Source organism: Triticum aestivum, chromosome 5A (genome assembly GCF_018294505.1).
Source record: "Triticum aestivum cultivar Chinese Spring chromosome 5A, IWGSC CS RefSeq v2.1, whole genome shotgun sequence".
Taxonomy (NCBI): Eukaryota; Viridiplantae; Streptophyta; class Magnoliopsida; order Poales; family Poaceae; genus Triticum; species Triticum aestivum.
Window position 1 is genome coordinate 552,905,836 of NC_057806.1, and position 22,785 is coordinate 552,928,620.

At 45.4% G+C, this 22,785-nt stretch overlaps 1 protein-coding gene across 1 annotated transcript; it reads left to right on the forward strand.

The window, feature by feature from the left end:
* The first annotated feature begins 19,536 nt into the window (after positions 1-19,536).
* LOC123101531 (uncharacterized) lies at positions 19,537-22,219 on the forward strand. Its single transcript, XM_044522937.1, has one exon. The coding sequence runs from the start codon at positions 19,556-19,558 to the stop codon at positions 22,217-22,219; it is 2,664 nt and encodes an 887-aa protein (XP_044378872.1). The 5' UTR covers positions 19,537-19,555.
* Positions 22,220-22,785: the final 566 nt, after the last annotated feature.

Here is a 22,785-nt window from a genome sequence, read left to right on the forward strand (position 1 = left end):
CAGACATTCTGAGCACATGCTCACTAGCTGAGCTATTCTCCTCTATCTTGTTGGCAAAAGAACTTGTCAGAGGTCTCACACCTCTCAACACGGGCATGAGCCTGAAATCCCAATTTCAGCTCTTGGAACATCTCATATGTTCTATGGCGTTCAAAACGTCATTGGAATCCCGATTCTAAGCCGTAAAGTATGGTGCACTAAACTATCAAGTAGTCATCAGGATGTGTCTGTCAGGTGTTCACAACATCCACAGATGACGTTGTAGGGGTTTGCACATCGAGCGGTGCATCAAAGACGTAAGTCTTCTGTGTAGCAGTGAGGACACTCCTCGGACTACGGACCTAGTCCGCATCATTGCTTACAATATCTTTCAACTTAATCTTTCTCTAGGAACGTATTGAAACAGGGAGCTACAAGGTGAGCTATTTATCTACAACATATTTGCAAAGACAATTTAGACTATGTTCATGATAATTAAGTTCATCTAATCAAATTATTTAATGAACTCCCACTCAGATAGACATCCCTCTAGTCATCTAAGTGAAACTTGATCCGAATCGACTAGGCCGTGTCCGATCATCACGTGAGACGGACTAGTCATCAACGGTGAACATCTCATGTTGATCGTATCTTCTATACGACTCATGTTCGACCTTTCGGTCTTCCTTGTTCCGAGGCCATGTCTGTACATGCTAGGCTCGTCAAGTCAACCTAAGTGTTTCGCATGTGTCCCGACGCCATGTCTGTACATGCTAGGCTCGTCAACACCCGTTGTATTCGAACGTTAGAATCTATCACACCCGATCATCACGTGGTGCTTCGAAACAACAAACCTTCGCAACGGTGCATAGTTAGGGGGAACACTTTTCTTGAAATTTTAGTGAGGGATCATCTTATTCAAGCTACCGTCGTTCTAAGCAAATAAGATGTAAAACATGATAAACATCACATGCAATCAAATAGTGACATGATATGGCCAATATCATTTTGCTCCTTATGATCTCCATCTTTGGGGCTCCATGATCATCGTTGTCACCGGCATGACACCATGATCTCCATCATCGTGTCTTCTTGAAGTTGTCTCGTCATCTATTACTTCTACTACTATGGCTAACGCTTTAGCAATAAAGTAAAGTAATTACATGGCGTTTATGTTGACACGCAGGTCATAAATAAATTAAGACAACTCCTATGGCTCCTGCCGGTTGTCATACTCATCGACATGCAAGTCATGATTCCTATTACAAGAACATGAACAATCTCATACATCACATCCTTTTGGCCATATCACATCACACGGCACATGCTGCAAAAACAAGTTAGACGTCCTCTAATTGTTGTTGCAAGTTTTTACGTGGCTGCTATAGGTTTCTAGCAAGAACATTTCTTACCTACGCCAAAACCACAACGTGATATGCCAATTTCTATTTACCCTTCATAAGGACCCTTTTCATCGAATCCGATCTGACTAAAGTGGGAGAGACAGACACCTGCCAGCCACCTTATGCAACTAGTGCATGTCAATCGGTGGAACCAGTCTCACGTAAGCGTACGTCTAAGGTCGTTCCGGGCCGCTTCATCCCACGATGCCGCCGAATCAAGATAAGACTAGTAACGACAAGCAAATTGACAATATCCACGCCCACAACTACTTTGTGTTCTACTCGTGCATAGAAACTACGCATAGACCTAGCTCATGATGCCACTGTTGGGGATCGTAGCAGAAATTTAAAATTTTCTACGCATCACCAAGATCAATCTATGGAGTAATCTAGCAACGAGGGGAAGGGGAGTGCATCTACATACCCTTGTAGATCGATAAGCGGAAGCGTTCAAGTGAACGGGGTTGATGGAGTCGTACTCGTCGTGATCCAAATCACCGATGATCCTAGCGCCGAACGGACGGCACCTTCGCGTTCAACACACGTACGGAACGGAGAAGTCTCCCATGCCTTGATCCAGCAAGGAGGAGGGAGAGGTTGAGGAAGAGAGTCCAACAGCAGCACGACGGCGTGGTGGTGATGGAGTGGCAGTTCTCCAGCAGGGCTTCACCAAGCTCACGCGGAGGAGGAGGGGTATTGGAGGGGACGAGCTGCGCCAGGTTCAAGGGTGTGGCCGCCCTCCCACCCCTCCACTATTTATAGGTGGGGAGAGAGGGGGCCGCCCCCAAGATCTCATCTAGGGTTGGGGCGGCGGCCAAAGGGGGGAGGAGTGCCTCCCAAGTCAAGTGGAGGCCCTCCCCTTAAGGGTTTCCCCTCTCCCATGCGCATGGGCCTTGGGGGGGGGGGCTGGTGCCCTTGGCCCATTAAGGTTAGGGCGCCCCCTACAGCCCATGCTGCTGTATTGGACGTGGTGGAACATTTTTCGGACCTCCGGACCCCTCCGGAATCCTCCGGAAGCTTCTGAAAGCTTCCCGGTACAATACCGGAAAAAACCAAACTTTTCCCGGAACCCGAACAACAACTTTCCATATATAAATCTTTACCTCCGGACCATTCCGGAACTCCTCGTGACGTCCGGGATCTCATCCGGGACTCCGAACAACAATCGGTAATCACATACAAGTCTTCCTAATAACCCTAGCGTCATCGAACGTTAAGTGTGTAGACCCTACGGGTTCGGGAACCATGCAGACATGACCGAGACAACTCTCCGGCCAATAACCAACATCGGGATCTGGATACCCATGTTGGCTCCCACATGTTCCACGATGATCTCATCGGATGAACCACGATGTCGAGGATTCAATCAATCCCATATTGAATTCCCTTTGTCCAGCGGAATTGTACTTGCCCGAGATTCGATCGTCGGTATCCCGATACCTTGTTCAATCTCGTTACCGGCAAGTCTCTTTACTCGTTCCGTAACACATCATCCCATGATCAACTCCTTGGTCACATTGTGCACATTATGATGATGTCCTACCGAGTGGGCCCAGAGATACCTCTCCGTTACACGGAGTGACAAATCCCAGTCTCAATTCGTGCCAACCCAACAGACACTTTCGGAGATACCTGTAGTGAACCTTTATAGCCACCTAGTTACGTTGTGACGTTTGGCACACCCAAAGCACTCCTACGGTATCCGGGAGTTGCACAATATCATGGTCTAAGGAAATGATACTTGACATTAGAAAAGCTTTAGCAAACGAACTACACGATCTTGTGCTAGGCTTAGGATTGGGTCTTGTCCATCACATCATTTTCCTAATGATGTGATCCCGTTATCAACGACATCCAATGTCCATGGTCAGGAAACTTTAACAATCTATTGATCAACGAGCTAGTCAACTAGAGGCTTACTAGGGACATGGTGTCGTCTATGTATCCACACATGTATCTGAGTTTCCTATCAATACAATTCTAGCATGGATAATAAACGATTATCATGAACAAGGAAATATAATAATAACCAATTTATTATTGCCTCTAGGGCATATTTCCAACAATAACAACATCTGGATAATATGGTTCAGGTGGCACTATGTAACATCCCAAATTTTCAATTTGGAATGTTATACATAGATCATCATGCATATCATATTTTCTTGCATTTTGGTTGATCCTAGAAATTTCACGCAACTCAAGGACCCTCAGAGAGAGTTGGAGATTTCGATATTTTCATATTTGAGTTTTCTCAAATTTTGAAAAGAGGATCATTTGATTTATTTATTTTATCTTCAATTATTTTTCCGGTGTCAAAATATATAAGAGAGGGAATAATATGACTTTCCCAAATTTAGGAAAAATGAAGATTTAATAAATAGATCAATTTTGTTTTGCCGGAGTTTTGTTTGCGTTTTATTTGGATAGGGAAAAATGCGCGTTTTCGAAAATTGCATTTTAGGCCCGGAGAAAAGTTCATTTTGTTCGGCTCATTTTTACGAGTCGGGGAAAATTTACTTTAGAATTTTTGGAACTCGTTTAGATTTTCTTTTCTTTTGTTTTCTACGCGCGAAACTGATTTGAAAAAAAAAGGAGCCTCCCGCCAGGCCAGCCGGGCCAAAGGCCCAGCCAACCGGCCCCTCCCCTCGCGCGCAGTGCAGGCGCCAGGCGCCAGGCGCCCAGGCAGCCGCCGCCGCTCCCTGGCCTAGTCCCAGCGGGACTTAGGTCGGTTAGCCCCTCCCCTTTCCTTGTTTCTTTTTCTTTTGCTTTCCTATTCCTAGTCTATTTCTTGTCCCCTACCCTAAGTCTCCTCTCCCCTCACCTATATAAATACCCCCACACCCCCCCTCTAAACACATCAAATCAAAAGCCCCTCTCCTCCCCAAGCCCCACACCACCGCCCCTCACCACCACCCGCGCCATCCCACCCCGCGCCGCCCCTCACCCACGCCATCGCCGCCGCCGCCCAACGCCGCCGTTCGCCGGAGACCTCGCCGGAGGTTGCCCCGCGTCTCTTTTCTCGGATCGTTTTCTTCTAATCGTTCTGATTCTTTTCTTCTCTTCCGATTCGTTTTCTTTTCGGTTCTTTTCTAAACCGTTCCGGTTTCTAGATCGGTTTTTCGTTTCGGTCTTTTTCTCCGAAAACCCTAGATCGGTTTTCATTCTTCTTTCGGAGCGTTCGTCTCAACGAACGTGATCACCGATTTTTTCCCCGGTTAATGACGCCCGTTCGTTTAACCGTTCTTCTTTTTCTTTTCGTCGGATTTATTCCGCGATCGTGATCTCAGATCCGATCTTCGTTCTAGTCTTTCTTCTCGCTCGTTTATCGGAATCAGGTGATTCAAGCGCCTGGAGTTTCATTGCGAAACCGCCGTTCCGTATAATCAACTGAAACAAGTTTTTGCCCCGGTAAAATTTGACCTAGTTTCAACTTGCTAGAACCGAGTTGTTTTCTTCCGCCGTTTGTTTTTCCGTCGTCTGTTTGGTTCTTTCTTTCTTTGCAACCGGAGTTCTTAAATTGAACTTTCTGGTTCGTTCTCTTGTTCGAGTTTTACCTGTGCATTAGTTGAGTACTTATTGTATGCTTGTTGTTTGTCTGTGATAGATCACCCGGATTGCGCCGCTTGTTACTTCGAAACCCTAGGTCTCGCGGATCATCAGCAAGGCAAGTTCACACTTTGATCATACCCTTTTCTACAACCCATGTTTTATTGCATTAGATCAATCCTCTCACATTGCATGATTAGGATCTAATTAAATTGTGGGATGGGAAGTAGATGAGGTAGTACCTATTACATGTATTATTATGAAACCTTTGGGAGTTACTTCTACGTTTGCTTATTATGCCATGCTATGCTAGTAGACGTGGATTGGTGAGTGAAATCCATGACAGATGTGAGTTGATAATTTTAATGGTTTATCTAAGGTGGCAACTTAAACACACATCTGGGTGGATTGAGGCACCTGATGTCTATCAGGACTTGCCTGTTTTTTTTGGACCGCCACCCAGGCTCAAAGGGATCATAAGATCTTTCATGCTAGAAACTTCCGTGTGCAGCCACATGCTACTATGGGCTCTGGCATAGTTGACTAAGTTGTGCGAACTCTTACGGGGTGGACTAGCAGATGTAGGGGTTGTAGGTGGTACGGTCTACCCCACATGTAAGGTGCTAGCGCTTCTGAAAGACTATGTCTCGGTCATCCGTTTCTCAAACACCATGTAGTGCGAGAAACCAAACGGAGGCGATCGAGTCATGTGGGGAAAAGTGCGCAAACCTCTGCAGAGTGTACAAACTAATCATGATTAGCCCGTGTCCCCGGTTATGGACAACTTGAGTATCTAGTACTTGAATATCATTGTGAATCTCAACATGTTACTTCTAATTAATGTTGTTGGGTTTTAATTACTTTAATTGGGATTGAGAATGCTGTCAACCATTATCAATGTTTCACAACCACCATGATAGTTAAATAAATTTATTCCTTTGCAGTAGGGAAAAACTGGCTTTACGCAAAACTGTAACCATAGAGCTTTCCACCAGCCATATATGCATATAGTATAGCTGTTTCATTCCATTACTCTCTATGTGTTACTTTGCCAGCATATTCCATGTGCTGACCCGTATTTGGGCTGCAACTTCTTATGTTGCAGACTTTTCAGACGACGAGTAAAGTGCTTTTAGGTCATGGCCCTATACTCAGTGATGCCGTTGGAGTTGATGGACCCATTTACCTTCCAAGTCTTCCGCTGTTATCGACACTATATGGCATTAAGCCATATTTATTGTAATAAGTCTCTTTGAGACAACGATGTAATAAGTGTGTGATTGCCACTCTGCTATAAATCCTTCCATGTACTGTGTGGTGTCAGCATTACTGATCCAGGGATGACACCTGAGCACAGAGATCAGACTGTTTGAGGTCTGGTCGCTACAGAGATGGTATCAGAGCACACGCTGACTGTAGGACACGACCACTAAGTTAAAGCCATAGAACATCACTCTCTTCTCATTTTCTAACTCCTCATCTTTTCTACTCTTTTAGGATGACGAACGCGAAGATTAAGTACGCCCAACCAGATGAAGGCACACCTTTTAGACTTCCTTCAAGCGAAATCCAGAAGTCACCAAGTACCTGAACATTGGATTACCAAGTTTCACGGGAACCTTCAACGCCACTCTGCCTGAAGAGGAGCGCTGGAAGATTCAAGCTCACGTTCCGGAAGAACATTCGCGCCAATCACGAAGCCCATAGATAGTGTTTTCAATGCACCAACCCGGAGTCTGGGAAGGAGCATGGCAGCTCATATCACCATAGGACGCATTGGAGAAGTTTACCAAGAAGACCTCAAGGACACTATCTACCAGATTTGCGGACGCCGAGATGAACAATGGGAGTTAGTCAGCACCAAGAAGGATAGATCCATTGCATCTTTCATCCAGGAGTTAAACCAGCACATTCGACGCCACGAGAACCAGATGTGCAATGATATGGTAGAGCTAAAGAATGCGAAGGCAAGGTTCATCGAGCTAGAAGGAGAACTGAAGTCTACACGCAAGGACTACATGGACGAGATCGTAGCTCTAGCGAGACACAATGGCGATCTTAAGCAGGAGATTGAAGAACTCAAGAGGAAGTTAGGATCCAAGGAGGAATACAAGTACGTCGCATGTCCGGACAACTACATCATCATCGACGACATCGATTCGGATCCAAGTGAACCCGGCTTTGAAGACGAAGCTGGAGCGGATATCATGGAGTCTTCCACCGGTTCAAATTTCTAGAAGACCACCAGATAGTAGTAGTATTCCCCCTATAAACACAATAGTTCGAGCACTTTTGCGATAGTTAGACCGTTGTAAGCCCTTGTTTGATTGAATGAAGTGATTTTTGTGTGCATTTGCTCATGTGCATTGGGGTAGTGTTTTCCCTTTAGACCTCTCTCTATTCTTAATTCTCGTCTTTTCTAAACCCTCAGATGCCTCTGAGACGTGACAACGGATTTCCACCAGAGCTCACTCAGTAGATCCAACAGTAGAATCAATTGATGCAGATGTTAGTTCAGAACCAGCAGAACAACAACAACAACCCACCACCACCACCACATGTTGACCACTTAGCCCGTTTCCTTAGGCTGAATCCGCCGGTGTTTTCTAGTAGCACCGAGCCGATTGTAGCAGATGATTGGCTCCGTAAGATAGGAAGGGAGTTGACCACTACAGGATGCACGGATGGTGAGAAAGTGAAGTTTGCCGCACATCAGCTTGACGGACCCGCGGCAGCATGGTGGGAGAATTTCACAGCCACTTACCTAGTTGACACTGTCACATGGGATCAGTTTCAGCAAGCTTTCCGCACTACCCATGTTTCAGCAGGAGCTATGGCCATGAAGAAGCGTGAGTTTCGCAACTTACGCCAAGGAGGAAGGACAGTTGGCCAGTACGTAGACGATTTCAGCAAGTTAGCACGTTACGCCCCAGATGACGTTGCTACGGATGCAGCTAAGCAGGAGAAGTTTCTGGAAGGATTGAATGATGTGCTAAGCATGCAGTTGATGGTAGCGAGTTTCAACAACTACCAGGAGTTGGTAGATCGTGCCATCATGATTGAAGGGAAGCAACAGCAGATTGAAAACTGTAAGAGGAAGTATGGACAGGGGAAGTATAACTCTGGAGCCCAGCAGAAGCCCCGTTTTACCCCTAAACCGGGATTTAAGTTTCAGCATACCCATGGAGGAGGTAGTTCGCACAACCATAATGGCCACAAGAATGGTAATGGGAATGGAGGAAGCAACAGCCAGAACCGAAGGACCACCCCATCGACCCCAACCAAGAGAGACCTGAGTCAAGTCACTTGTTTCAAGTGTTCCAAGACCGGACATTATGCCAATGAATGTCCCGAAGGCCAGAATGGGAATGGCAATGGAAGCTCTGGGAAGAAGCCGAACCCTTTCAATAGGGGACAGGTGAACCACCTTAATGTGGAGGAGGTTGAAGATCAGCCCGATGCAGTAATAGGTAAGTTTTTGGTTAAGTCATTTACTGCACTCGTTCTTTTTGATACTGGAGTATCGCATTCATACATATCAAGGGGATTTGTGGATAAATATAACCTGCCAACCCAAGCCCTTAGGTCACCCATGTTAGTAAGCTCACCAGGAGCGGAGTTTATGGCTAGACGATGGTGTGATCGGTTACCATTAAGGATTGGTAACTATGTGTTTCCCTCAGACCTAATAGTATTGGAATCTCAAGGATTGGATGTAATATTAGGCATGGATTGGTTATCAAAGTATAAAGGGGATATTGAGTGTGCTAGTAAGTCAATTTTGCTTACCACACCAGAAGGAAGAAGGATCAAGTATGTATCCCGACATATGCCAAACAGGACACAAGTAAACTGCCTAACAAGAGTTGTGCAAGAGGATGTACCAGTGGTAAAGGATTTTCCTGATGTATTTCCCGAAGAGTTGCCAGGCATGCCACCGGATAGAGGCATTGAGTTTTTGATTGAGTTATTGCCAGGTACAGGCCCAATATCGAAGCGACCATATAGGATGCCAACAAAGGATTTGGTGGAAATTAAGAATCAGATTAAGGAGTTATTGGATAAGGGTTACATTCGCCCAAGTTCTTCGCCCTGGGGATCACCCGTGCTTCTAGTAGAAAAGAAGGACGGATCATTAAGGATGGTTGTAGATTATCGGGGATTGAATGAAGTAACCATCAAGAACAAGTACCCACTGCCAATGATCAACGATCTGTTTGATCGATTGCAAGGAGCTAAAGTGTTTTCCAAGATCGATTTGCGATCAGGGTACCATCAATTGAAGATTCGAGAGCAGGACATACCTAAGACAGCATTCACCACGAGATATGGACTGTATGAGTATACCGTTATGTCATTTGGATTGACTAACGCACCTGCCTATTTTATGAACCTGATGAACAAAGTGTTTATGGAGTTTTTGGATAAGTTCGTCGTAGTGTTCATTGATGACATCCTGGTTTATTCAAAGAATGAAGAGGAGCATAAGGAACATTTGCGTTTGGTTTTGGAGAAACTAAGGGAACATCAGTTATATGCCAAATTCAGCAAATGTGAGTTTTGGTTAAAGGAAGTTGGATTCCTCGGACACGTTATATCCGGAGAAGGTATAGCAGTTGACCCCACAAAGGTTGAGACCGTAACCGAATGGGAAGCACCAACAACAGTTGGAGAGATCCGGAGTTTTCTTGGACTCGCAGGATACTACCGGAGATTCATTGAGAACTTTTCAAAGATTGCAAAGCCTATGACTGAATTGTTGAAGAAGGATACTAAGTTCAAATGGACTGAGGAGTGTGAGGCTAGTTTCCAGGAGTTGAAGAAACGTTTGGTTACCTCACCAGTATTGATTTTGCCAGATCAGACCAAGGATTATGAGGTGTATTGCGACGCTTCACGTCGAGGACTTGGAGCAGTGCTTATGCAGGAAGGAAGAGTTGTTTCGTATGCTTCACGGCAACTGAAGCCTCATGAGTTGAATTATGCCACGCATGATTTGGAGTTAGCAGCCGTAGTGCATGCATTGAAAACATGGAGACATTTCCTCATTGGAAATCATTGTGAGGTGTACACGGATCACAAGAGTTTGAAGTACATTTTCACGCAGAAGGAGTTGAACCTCAGACAAAGGAGATGGTTGGAGCTCATCAAGGATTATGACATGAGATTGCATTACCATCCCGGAAAAGCTAATGTAGTAGCTGACGCATTGAGCCGTAAGAGCCATGTCAATACCCTAGTGACAGGGAAAATACCCAAGGAGTTAGCAGAAAACCTTCGTGAGCTATGTTTGGAAATAGTTCCGAGAGGCTATGTAGCAGCATTGGAGATTCAGTCAACATTGATGGATAAAATCAGAGAAGCTCAGAAATCTGACAAGGAGATTGCTGCTATAAAAGAGAAATGAGCGAAGGAAAAGCAAAAGGGATTTCGTGAGGATGAGCACGATACCCTATGGTTTGAGGACCGTGTTTATGTGCCAAATGACCCGGAGATCAGGAAGTTGATTTTGCAAGAGGCACATGATTCACCGTATTCGATTCACCCAGGGAATACCAAGATGTATTTGGATTTGAAGGAAACATTCTGGTGGACCGGAATGAAGAAGGATATTGCAGCATATGTAGCAGTTTGTGACGTATGTCAGAGAGTAAAGGCAGAGCATCAAAAGCCAGCAGGGTTGTTACAACCATTGCCGATACCCGAATGGAAGTGGGATAAGATAGGCATGGATTTTATCACAGGACTACCCAGGACAAAGGCAGGCTACGATTCGATATGGGTAGTAGTTGATCGTTTGACGAAGGTAGCACATTTTATTCCAGTTAAGACCACTTACACCAGTGCTAAGTTGGCAAAGATATACATGACTAGGATCATTTGTTTGCATGGAGTTCCAAGGAGTATCGTATCAGATAGAGGAACCCAATTTACCTGAAAGTTTTGGAATCAGTTGCATGAAACTTTAGGAACCAGACTAGAGTTCAGCACAGCTTTTCATCCACAGACAGATGGACAGACTGAGAGAGTCAATCAGATTTTGGAAGATATGCTGAGAGCTTGTGCACTAAATTATGGATCTAGTTGGGACGATAATTTGCCATATCGGAGTTTTCTTACAATAATAGCTATCAGACCAGTTTGAAGATGGCACCTTTCGAAGCCCTATACGGAAGGAGGTGCAGGACACCGTTGTCATGGGACGAAGTGGGAGACCGTCAATTCTTTGGACCAGATTTGATTAAGGAGTCTGAACGGAAAGTTAAGTTGATTCGCGATAGGCTCAAGGTAGCCCAGTCCAGGCAAAGAGTTACGCAGATTCTAAACGCAAGGAGACAGTTTACGAAACCGGAGACAGAGTTTACCTTCGAGTATCCCCACTTCGAGGAGTAAAGCGCTTTGGAGTTAAGGGAAAGTTAGCACCGCGTTTCGTTGGACCGTACAAGATCTTGCAACGTATGGGAGAAGTCGCTTATAAGTTGGAATTACCAGAAGGACTGTCAGGAGTTCATGATGTATTCCATGTTTCTCAGCTGAAGAAATGTCATGCCGAAATGGCGGAGGTACCGCTAAGAGATACCGTGCCACTCGAAGCGATTCAGTTGAAGGACGACTTAACCTATGAGGAGAAGCCAGTCAAGATTCTCGATTATGCCAGCAGAGTTACTCGCAGCAAGGTTATCAAGTTTTGCAAAGTTCAGTGGAACCACCACTCAGAGGATGAAGCCACCTGGGAGAGAGAAGAAGATTTGCTCAAGGACCACCCTCACCTATTTTCTAGCCAACCCGAATCTCGAGGGCGAGATTCATCTTAAGGGGGGTAGGTTTGTAACATCCGAAATTTTCAATTTGGAATGTTATACATAGATCATCATGCATATCATATTTTCTTGCATTTTGGTTGATCCTAGAAATTTCACGCAACTCAAGGACCCTCGGAGAGAGTTGGAGATTTCGATATTTTCATATTTGAGTTTTCTCAAATTTTGAAAAGAGGATCATTTGATTTATTTATTTTATCTTCAATTATTTTTCCGGTGTCAAAATATATAAGAGAGGGAATAATATGACTTTCCCAAATTTAGGAAAAATGAAGATTTAATAAATAGATCAATTTTGTTTTGCCGGAGTTTTGTTTGCGTTTTATTTGGATAGGGAAAAATGCGCGTTTTCGAGAATTGCATTTTAGGCCCGGAGAAAAGTTCATTTTGTTCGGCTCATTTTTAGGAGTCGGGGAAAATTTACTTTAGAATTTTTGGAACTCGTTTAGATTTTCTTTTCTTTTGTTTTCTACGCGCGAAACCGATTTGAAAAAAAAAGGAGCCTCCCACCAGGCCAGCCGGGCCAAAGGCCCAGGCAGCCGGCCCCTCCCCTCGTGCGCAGCGCAGGCGCCAGGCGCCCAGGTAGCCGCCGCCGCTCCCTGGCCGAGTCCCAGCGGGACTTAGGTCGGTTAACCCCTCCCCTTTCCTTGTTTCTTTTTCTTTTGCTTTCCTATTCCTAGTCTATTTCTTGTCCCCTACCCCAAGTCTCCTCTCCCCTCACCTATATAAATACCCCACACCCCCCTCTAAACACATCAAATCAAAAGCCCCTCTCCTCCCCAAGCCCCACACCACCGCCCCTCACCACCACCCGCGCCACCCCACCCCGCGCCGCCCCTCACCCACGCCATCGCCGCCGCCGCCCAACGCCGCCGTTCGCCGGAGACCTCGCCGGAGGTTGCCCCGCGTCTCTTTTCCTCGGATCGTTTTCTTCTAATCGTTCCGATTCTTTTCTTCTCTTCCGATTCGTTTTCTTTTTGGTTCTTTTCTAAACCGTTCCGGTTTCTAGATCGGTTTTTCGTTTCGGTCTTTTTCTCCGAAAACCCTAGATCGGTTTTCGTTCTTCTTTCAGACCGTTCGTCTCAATGAACGTGATCACCGATTTTTCCCCGGTTAACGACGCCCGTTCGTTTAACCGTTCTTCTTTTTCTTTTCGTTGGATTTATTCCGCGATCGTGATCTCAGATCCGATCTTCGTTCTAGTCTTTCTTCTCGCTCGTTTATCAGAATCAGGTGATTCAAGCGCCTAGAGTTTCATTGCGAAACCGCCGTTCCGTCTAATCAACTTAAACAAGTTTTGCCCCGGTAAAATTTGACCTAGTTTCAACTTGCTAGAACCGAGTTGTTTTCTTCCGCCGTTTGTTTTTCCGTCGTCTGTTCGGTTCTTTCTTTCTTTGCAACCGGAGTTCTTAAATTGAACTTTCTGGTTCGTTCTCTTGTTCGAGTTTTACCTGTGCATTAGTTGAGTACTTATTGTATGCTTGTTGTTTGTCTGCGATAGATCACCCGGATTGCGCCGCTTGTTACTTCAAAACCCTAGGTCTCGCGGATCATCAGCAAGGCAAGTTCACACTTTGATCATACCCTTTTCTACAACCCATGTTTTATTGCATTAGATCAATCCTCTCACATTGCATGATTATGATCTAATTAAATTGTGGGATGGGAAGTAGATGAGGTAGTACCTATTACATGTATTATTATGAAACCTTTGGGAGTTACTTCTACGTTTGCTTATTATGCCATGCTATGCTAGTAGACGTGGATTGGGTGAGTGAAATCCATGACAGATGTGAGTTGATAATTTTAATGGTTTATCTAAGGTGGCAACTTAAACATACATCTGGGTGGATTGAGGCACCTGATGTCTATCAGGACTTGCCTGTTTTTTTTGGACCGCCACCCAGGCTCAAAGGGATCATAAGATCTTTCATGCTAGAAACTTCCATGTGCAGCCACATGCTACTATGGGCTCTGGCATAGTTGACTAAGTTGTGCGAACTCTTACGGGGTGGACTAGCAGATGTAGGGGTTGTAGGTGGTACGGTCTACCCCACATGTAAGGTGCTAGCGCTTCTGAAAGACTATGTCTCGGTCATCCGTATCTCAAACACCATGTAGTGCGAGAAACCAAACGGAGGCGATCGAGTCATGTGGGGAAAAGTGCGCAAACCTCTAAAGAGTGTACAAACTAATCATGATTAGCCGTGTCCCCGGTTATGGACAACTTGAGTATCTAGTACTTGAATATCATTGTGAATCTCAACATGTTACTTCTAATTAATGTTGTTGGGTTTTAATTACTTTTAATTGGGATTGAGAATGCTGTCAACCATTTTCAATGTTTCACAACCACCATGATAGTTAAATAAATTTATTCCTTTGCAGTAGGGAAAAACTGGCTTTACGCAAAAACTGTAACCATAGAGCTTTCCACCAGCCATATATGCATATAGTATAGCTGTTTCATTCCATTACTCTCTATGTGTTACTTTGCCAGCATATTCCATGTGCTGACCGTATTCGGGCTGCAACTTCTTATGTTGCAGACTTTTCAGACGACGAGTAAAGTGCTTTTAGGTCATGGCCCTATACTTAGTGATGCCATTGGAGTTGATGGACCCATTTACCTTCCAAGTCTTCCGCTGTTATCGACACTATATGGCCTTAAGCCATATTTATTGTAATAAGTCTCTTTGAGACAACGATGTAATAAGTGTGTGATTGCCACTCTGCTATAAATCCTTCGATGTACTGTGTGGTGTTAGCATTACTGATCCAGGGATGACACCTGAGCACAGAGATCAGACTGTTTGAGGTCTGGTTGCTACACACTACAAATAGGATTATCTTAGAGCATTACAGATCAGGGGCATTACAACACCCAACAACACAACCAAAATGATCTGAAACCATAGGCAGTTCATAGGGAGTTCATATTAATACTAAGATGCATATCTGCATCAGATTCTAGTACTAGGCCAGTTATATATATAGGCCTCATATTCACTTACCAACCCTAGCTACCACTTCACTCCTCCATGACAACTTCTTTGATCTTGTCTAGCTTTTCTTTGCACCCGTGACCTGCCTTCAAGAGCTCAGCAATGATATGCTCCAGCTTCTTCTTCTCTTCTTTAAGGAGGTCTCTCTCAACTTGTATCTCCTTCATGGCTTTCCTGGTGTTTTGAATGATATCAGCTTGACTCTGCAGGATGCACCTTTGTTCTTTCTTGAGCTTAAGCTTCTCCATTTGAATCTCAATCTTTGCCCGCTCCTCAAGCTGATGCTTCTTCTCCTTAAGTTCATTGATTGCCTGGCTTGTGTAATCCATGTCATGGGATTTCTGCCCATCCTGGTAATCAAATAGCTTGGATACATCATCCACAAGCTGACTGTACTGATTGCCAAGAGAATCCAGCTCCTTCTTCAGTTTCTCAACCTCTATCTCATGAGCCTCTTTGTCTTGCACTCTACCAAGGTTCTCCTCATGATACATATCCCAGAGCTTGGTTAAGCGCCTTTGCAAAAATCACAGGCCAAGGGGCATCTACCCACTCTAAAACACCACAGTTCACACCATCCTGAAAATTCAGTTAAATTTAAAGTGAGCTTTATTCTTCATTAATAAACATATTCACAATAACAAATCATAAACAGTACTCATATATGTAGCTACAATACACTAGCTAACTCTATGCTACAAATTATAAATCAGTGCTATGTTTCCATTGCTCTTTGCTACAAGTACATAATTTAGACATAGCAATGTTCTTATAATTAATCAAAAATGAGTAAAGCAGCAACATTATTCAGAAAAGCACAAAAAGAATCAATCACAACCATGACAACTTGGTTCATTACCTCAGTTGCACATCCTATGAATCTCCTGCCAGTGTCAGTGCCTTCAAATGCCACAAATTTGCCAGCCCTCTCCCTGTGCAGGATGCACCTACGGTCAGATTCGGTCACAAGCCCAGAAAAGCTTGGATCTATCACAGTATCTGGAGTTTGCTGCAGCAGGAAACACATATATGTCAACTGGAACTCGCATACATGAACTTAAATGGGGAAATCCCTATCCTTCTTCAAACCCTAACCCTAACCCTAGCAGAGGAGAGGAGAGGAGAGATTGAGCTGACTTACAAAATACTCCATATTCATGCTACTGAACTCGCTCATGTACTCGTCATCATCGTCAGAGGTCTCGTTGTTGTTGGGCCACGACGGCATGGTCGCGGCGTCGCCGGAATGCGAGAAGAAGAAGAGGAGCAGTGGAGAGCAAAGGAGCAGAGTGAGTCGGGGAAGAGTGAGGTGGTGAGGACGAGGAGCGAGCCGTTCGGCCAGGTTATGCCTGGTCCGACCGGGCCCGACCGACACGCGCGGCTAACGGGCGGCAGGTGAGCGCCGTTAGCCGTTAGCGTGGCCTCCATCCCGACCGGTGGGCCGGGTCTGTCAGAAAGTCGTTTAAAATGCTTCAATCAGTCATCAACGCAATGTGGTAGTTTTTTGTCACGAAATCAGCGTTAAACTGGAGTTTTTGGTCAGTTTTCAAAATATGGTAGTTCTGTGGGACGCTTATGTGAAATGTGGTAGTTTTTTGTCAATTACTCCTAGCAATCACATTGTGGGCGACATGGACAGCGCGGTGAAAAGGCAATATATGAAGGCGAATTTCAGAGCCCTCAAGCAACTCATACGTTCATTAGTAGGTACATGACGGAACTGGAAATTATAAAGGATCAGCAACCAGCCAGGAAACCGAGAGGCCTGAATCAGCAAGCTCCAATTGGTAACACAAGGCCCAAGGCTCCGCCGGCTGGCTATGCAAAGTTTCATGTTGATGCAGGTGTCTCAAAGCATCACATGAGTGGAACAGCAGCCGCAGTTTGCCGAGATGAGCATGGCGCATACCTGGGAAGCTCTTCTCTAGTGATCTCAGGAGTACACGATGCACCTACTGGAGGCGATAGCTTGCCGAGAAGCTTTTGCACTGGTAGAAGATTTAGGTCTTCAAAACATCATTATTGCGTTGGATGCAAAACAAGTGGTAGATGATATAAACCGGAATGTCAGGGGCGTTTATGGATCCATCATCACCGAAATTAAAGCAAGGGCTGTGAGTATCAACAGCAAGATAGTCTATGAAGGGCGTCGTTCAAACAAAGATGCTGATAGTTTAGCTAAATTTTCTTTTAATTTAGTCCAGGAGCGCCATGTGTGGCTCATTCAACCCCATGACCTTTATGTATCCCACAAAGTGGTTTTGAGTCGATTACACCGATGATGCTTGAACTTGGCGTAAACGGTCACTTTAGTGCTAGAACTTGTGATATACATTATACTGATGTAATAACTTGACTCGGGTGTGCAAATAGAGTGCTAACCGCGTTTGGATACGAAATCAACGCTGACTTGGCCGCCAGTGTGGCGTGGGGCCATCTGTCAGTGACTAGAAGTGTGTGGCCTGTTTTTTTTGCAAAAAAACCTCAATATTTTTTATTTCTCACAAAAGAAGACCCTGCCCACGCGGTAGATGGTATTTTGTTTTATTTGATGTATGACATGTGAGCCCCGACCTGAAAATTAAAAGGGAAAATGTTAAACTCCTACACTCCAACACTTGATCTAGTTTTTTTTTGGAGAATTCAGCACGCAACCTACTGTTAGGCTGCACGCGCTCATAGCCACTGCATCAATTACATTCGGATGTCTGACAAGGATAACAACAGTTAATGTAGTTTGTGTCAAAAAAAAAAAGTTAATGTAGTATAAGGACGATACATGTGGAGCTTAGATCAGCTGCAGATAGTGCAGCCCATTTTACACGCGCTAGTTCTTTTTAAAATATTTGTGAAAGGTAAGTAATTAAAATAATGTTCAACTATTTATTTTTTATAAATATTAGACATACAAACGATGATTAGTAGATAAAAACATTTAAACATACACACATGTATTATATAAATTATTTTATTAAATATGAACGATTAAATGTTTAATTAATAGAAAAATATACATGTGCTGCTTATATTTAAATATTCAATTGATGAATTCAAAATTTATTTGAAGTTGTAAAGACTGAATGGTGTAGCAACCAGGATCGACTCTGACATGGGCAAGGGTCGCACGTTCTAGACGTGGAGGCCTCCTTTTCTTTTCTTGTTATTAATTTTCACTATGTACACATAGGCCCACTGGCCATAGAGTCGGAAAAAAATGAAACCGCATCTTCCAACGTCGACGTGGCTTTTGTGGGGGAAAAAATAGTTCAAGGGAGTTTTCGCAAAAAAACTGGCCACACACCCTCCTATCTGCCTTCGAGTCACTGACGGCGGGACCCATGCCATGTTGGCGCACCTAATCAGCGGCTCGGGTGTACACATCCGAGATTTGCATCGTATTTGCACGTCCGAGCCAAGTTGTTACACCGGTTCAATGTTTGTCGCAAGTTCTAGCACTAAAGTGACTGTTTGCGTCAAGTTTAAGCACTACCGCTGTAATTGACTGTGTTTTTTGATGAATAAACTCATGTTCATCCTAAAAAAAAACAATCCCGTTCCAAGTGAGAATCCAACAACACCCGAGCTCACCGTCACCTCAAAAATAAAAAATAAAAATAGAATCAGACGAGTTACCGGCGCGGCCGCGCGCTCGTACGCAGGCACCAGAGACAGACTCGTCGGCGGTGCTGGTGGTGGCGTGGAGACGAGACGCCGCCGTCGCGCAACCAGGGCATGGGGAGCCAGTGGACCTGATCACCGATGGCGCGCGACACTCCAGGCGGCGGAGTGGGCGAGGAGATGGTCTCGTCGACGTCCAGCCGCCGGGCGATTACGACGAGCCGGATCGGATCACTTCATCAACCTCGTCTTAAATCTAAAGGCCTCCTCCGTTCGCCGGAAGCTGGGAAGAGCGCCAGGACCCAGGCCCGCCTCCGCCCGTCCGCCAGGTGCTTGCATTTATTCCCATTCCGTCCCACTGCGGCCTGAACTCCTGATACGTACGTACCTAGCTTTAGCTGGATGAGTTAGCCAGCTAATGAGAACTGCCGGAGTGCTTCTTTCATATCACCAACACTCAACAGAGTTGTTCGAGTTGGAGATTTGGATTCTCTCACTTGTGAGTGCATACTGTAGTACGTAGGACGGGAAGAGCTAAAGGGAAGGTTTGGTTGATGAGCTGCACTGGGCGTACTTGAGTATTTAGGAGTAGCACATATATTATGCATGAATATTCACTATGGAGCTGCAATGGCGACGACCTCTACTATTATTAGTATTCATCTACCTATATGATTCAGGGATGGCGAAAAGAAACAATGGAGTTATTATTGACTTCAGAGGAGCCGTGTTGATACTTGATAGGGATGTAAGCGGGCGTCCGCATGTCGGCCAACAGAAAAATTCAGCTAACATGATTCTTTAAAGTAACGACAATTGGTGCAATTTTTTTGCTTCTCGGACAGACACGTCCGTCTGCATCCCACGCGTTGATGAACAGTAGGAAGACGACTTCCGACGACTTGAGGTTGCTAATGGAGTAATGGTAGGGGCGTGTGCGTGTCTCGCCGTGAAGGCCCAACGGAAAACTTAGCTTTTTTAATCCATCCAGACCATCCAATAGTTCTTCAAGCCATCAAGACTGTCCAATTGTCTGTGTGAATTGATTGGCAGGCAGCTGCGCATCCTTTTCCTCACCGGTCTTCACCACTACCTCTCCTCTACTTCCAATAAGATGGAGATGGAGCTCTCTTCAACCGATGACTGAGTGAAAGCCGGAGACAGCAGGGAAAAGCCAGAGATGGGTATCTCCGGTGCTGTGCAATGGTGGGAGGAGTGGCAGCTGCGTGTCCTCGTCCTGGGCAGCCTCTTGGTTCAGTGGCTCCTCTTCCTCTCTGCTGCCCACCGTAAGCATGCTATCCCTTCCTGGTTCAGATCAATAATATGGCTTGCGTACCTAGGCAGCGATGCTCTGGCAATATACGCCCTTGCCATCCTTTTCGGACGCCAGAGGAGGCAAGATTGTAGCTCTGGGCAGGGCAATAGTATCCTGGAGGTGGTGTGGGCGCCGGTTCTCCTGACACACCTCGGTGGACAGGACTGTATAACTGCGTACAACATTGAGGACAAGGAGCTATGGACACGGCACGTCGTCACGGCCGTGTCCCAGATCACGGTAGCCATCTACGTGTTCTGCAAATCATGGCCAGGCGGCGACAAGAGGTTGTTGCAGGCAGCGATCTTGTTCTTTGTCCCCGGGATCCTCAAATGCATAGAGAAGCCCTGGGCTCTCAAGAGCGCTAGCATTAACAGTCTAGTCAGCCCTGCTCCGAGGAGGACCACATACAGAGAAAGCAGGATCAACTCGCTTGAAGACTACGTGCAAAAGGCAAGGGCTTTTGTCCAGACCAACCCTCATTGTCAAGCACAAGAAAGTGATGGAGTTTACCTTCAGACTGACACTCATGTGCCTCAAGCACAAGGAGAAGATGAAGCGGTGGACCTCGAGGCCGATCATCAACCTGGAGCACAAGGAGAAGCTGCTGTGATGGATCTTGAGTCTGACACCCACCCTCAGACATCAAACACATGGAGAAGTGTCCTAAAAAATGTAAAACTGGGAAGCCTGGGAAACCAAGAAAGGGAACAAAGAAGCCGACTTGATGACTATAATATGGACCTTGGGGCCTATAAGCTATTTCTGGACCTTGCATCACCGTATTCTGATCGAGTTGGTATCCTGAAATCCTTCTGGGTTCTCGAGGGAAAACAAGCATATGCTTTGTTGCAAAATAAACTATTTGGAGCATTTGATCTTCTCTACACTAAAAGAAAGATGTTCATCTTATGGGATGAAAGAAGCAAGGTAAACGTAAGTATCTTGGGGCTTCTTTCTAGCTGGTTACGGGTTTCAGCTCTGTTTCTGCCATGGGCAGCCATCGGCCTCTTCCACAATAGTCACAGTGAAGCTTATAATGCTGACGATGTCAAGGTTACATATGCCTTATTCTACTGTACAGCTGTGCTGGAGTTTTACAGTATTTCTTTGATGAGAGAAAGTATTGCAAAGGGTCAAGTGAAATTCAGTTTGGGATCTCTGGTTGCTGGCCTATATGAACACGCAAAAACAACTGGCCTTATTGGTAGTCTACTAAGTGCCCTGAGTAATGAGGTACTGAAAACTAGCTTTGTAGGCCAATATACACTGGTAGGATTCTTTGCTCGCAACAAAAGGCACATCAAGAAGATGTGCATCATGAACTTCTTCAATTGCAAGGACTTTCTTGACCAACATTGGTCCATGAAGCCCTGCGACACATCTTTTGCCATTACAGAGTTGGTTCTTAAGTATGTGAAGAATGGGTGGGAAGATCAAATGAAGGATGTTGACAGTTATTGGAAGTTCAATGACCGCAGAGGCCTATGGACACTTCAGGCCAACAAGTGCGAGCAAGACCTCGGTTGCAGCATAAGGAGGCCATTCGACGAGAGCATCCTTCTCTGGCACATCGCCACGGATTTCTGCTTCTACTTCATGGGAGCATCAGCAGATCACCAGTGCGCCACTGCTCAATGTATTCAGGATGCATCTGGCGATGGCCATGGGTGTGCTGTTTGGTGTGAAAGATCTCCTCATCACAAAAGAGCCATCCGGTGCAGGGAAATGTCCAATTACATGATATATCTACTGTTTGTCAATCCTGAGATGTTACTGGCCGGCACCAGAAGACATCTTTTTATGACCGCTAATGCTGAAGTTGAGGAGATCCTCATGGATGAGAAGCCATCGCTCAAGAAGATTTTCAAGGCCAAAAAACCATGGCTCAAGGACATCCTGAAAGGAGAAAAGCAATGGCTTAAAGACATCCTGACGGAAGAAAAGCAACGGCCGAAGGACATCTCGAGGAGCGAAGATTCAGTTACATGGAAGGTTCTCAAGGGCGTGTCGAAGTGGATCCTCAGGAGCAAAGGCTCACTTTGTTGGAAGGTTGGCAACGGCATGTCCAAGGAGATCCTCAAGGCCGAAAGGGAATGGCTTGAGAAGATCGAAAGAGAACTTGTGCAGATAATAATCTCCAGGCTGCAGCTCACAGAATGCAGAGAAGTTGCTGAATGCACAGAATTTTCGCCGGATGCAGAGATATATCCAACTACACAATTCATCCAAGATGCATGGAAGCTCGCTAAAGCGTTGTTGGATCTAGGTGATGACAACAAGATGTGGGAGGTTATTGAAGGCGTGTGGGTGGAGATGCTCTGCTTCTCTGCAAGTAGGAGCCGTGGGTATCTACATGCCAAGAGTTTGGGCACCGGCGTGGAGCTGCTCACGTATGTGTGGCTGCTGCTGTCGTGCATGGGGATGGAGACCTTGCCTGAGAGGCTGCAGAGGACAGAGCTTTCAAGTGGAGAAATGAACGCGTCGACTTCACAGGTCAGCACTGCCAGTATTAAAGCCGTTGTTTGAATGATGATGCTTGTGGCGATGGAGACCATTTCTATTTTGCATTTCAATTTTAGTTTTCTGTACCGTCGCCATTTCAAGCTCCGTTGCTTATTTGCTTATACATGAAGTTCTGCTGGTGTTATTGTTCTTCAATGATGCCAAGGTTGGAGATATTATAACTATATATGTGAATATGTGATCTGCCAGATATATGGGGTGCAATATCCAACGCGCATCAGATCTGTTATGACTGGCCAGGTCTATGGCCGAAGGAGGCCCAACAGGCAGGCTTAGGCCCGCAAGTTATCTTAGTTTTTATTTTCAGATTAGGCAAGTTATCTTAGGCAAGTTATTTTAGGTTAATTCTTCTACAAGTTATTTAGGATATAAATATAGGTTGTAAGACTCTTTTTGGATTTAAGCAATAAGACTATTTCTATTGCCCGGCTCTCAGAGGAGCCGGAAACCCTAAACCCTAGCCGCCTCCTTCTCTCGCCGCCGCCGCACCACACCAGGACGGCGCCTCGCCGCCGGCCGCCGCGCCCAAGCCCTCGCCCCTCCTCCTCCTTCCCCTACTGTCTCCGACC

Bases quoted from the DNA above. Each gene is read 5' to 3' on its own strand.
- LOC123101531 (XM_044522937.1), top strand. From the start codon at position 19,556: ATGGGTATCTCCGGTGCTGTGCAATGGTGGGAGGAGTGGCAGCTGCGT.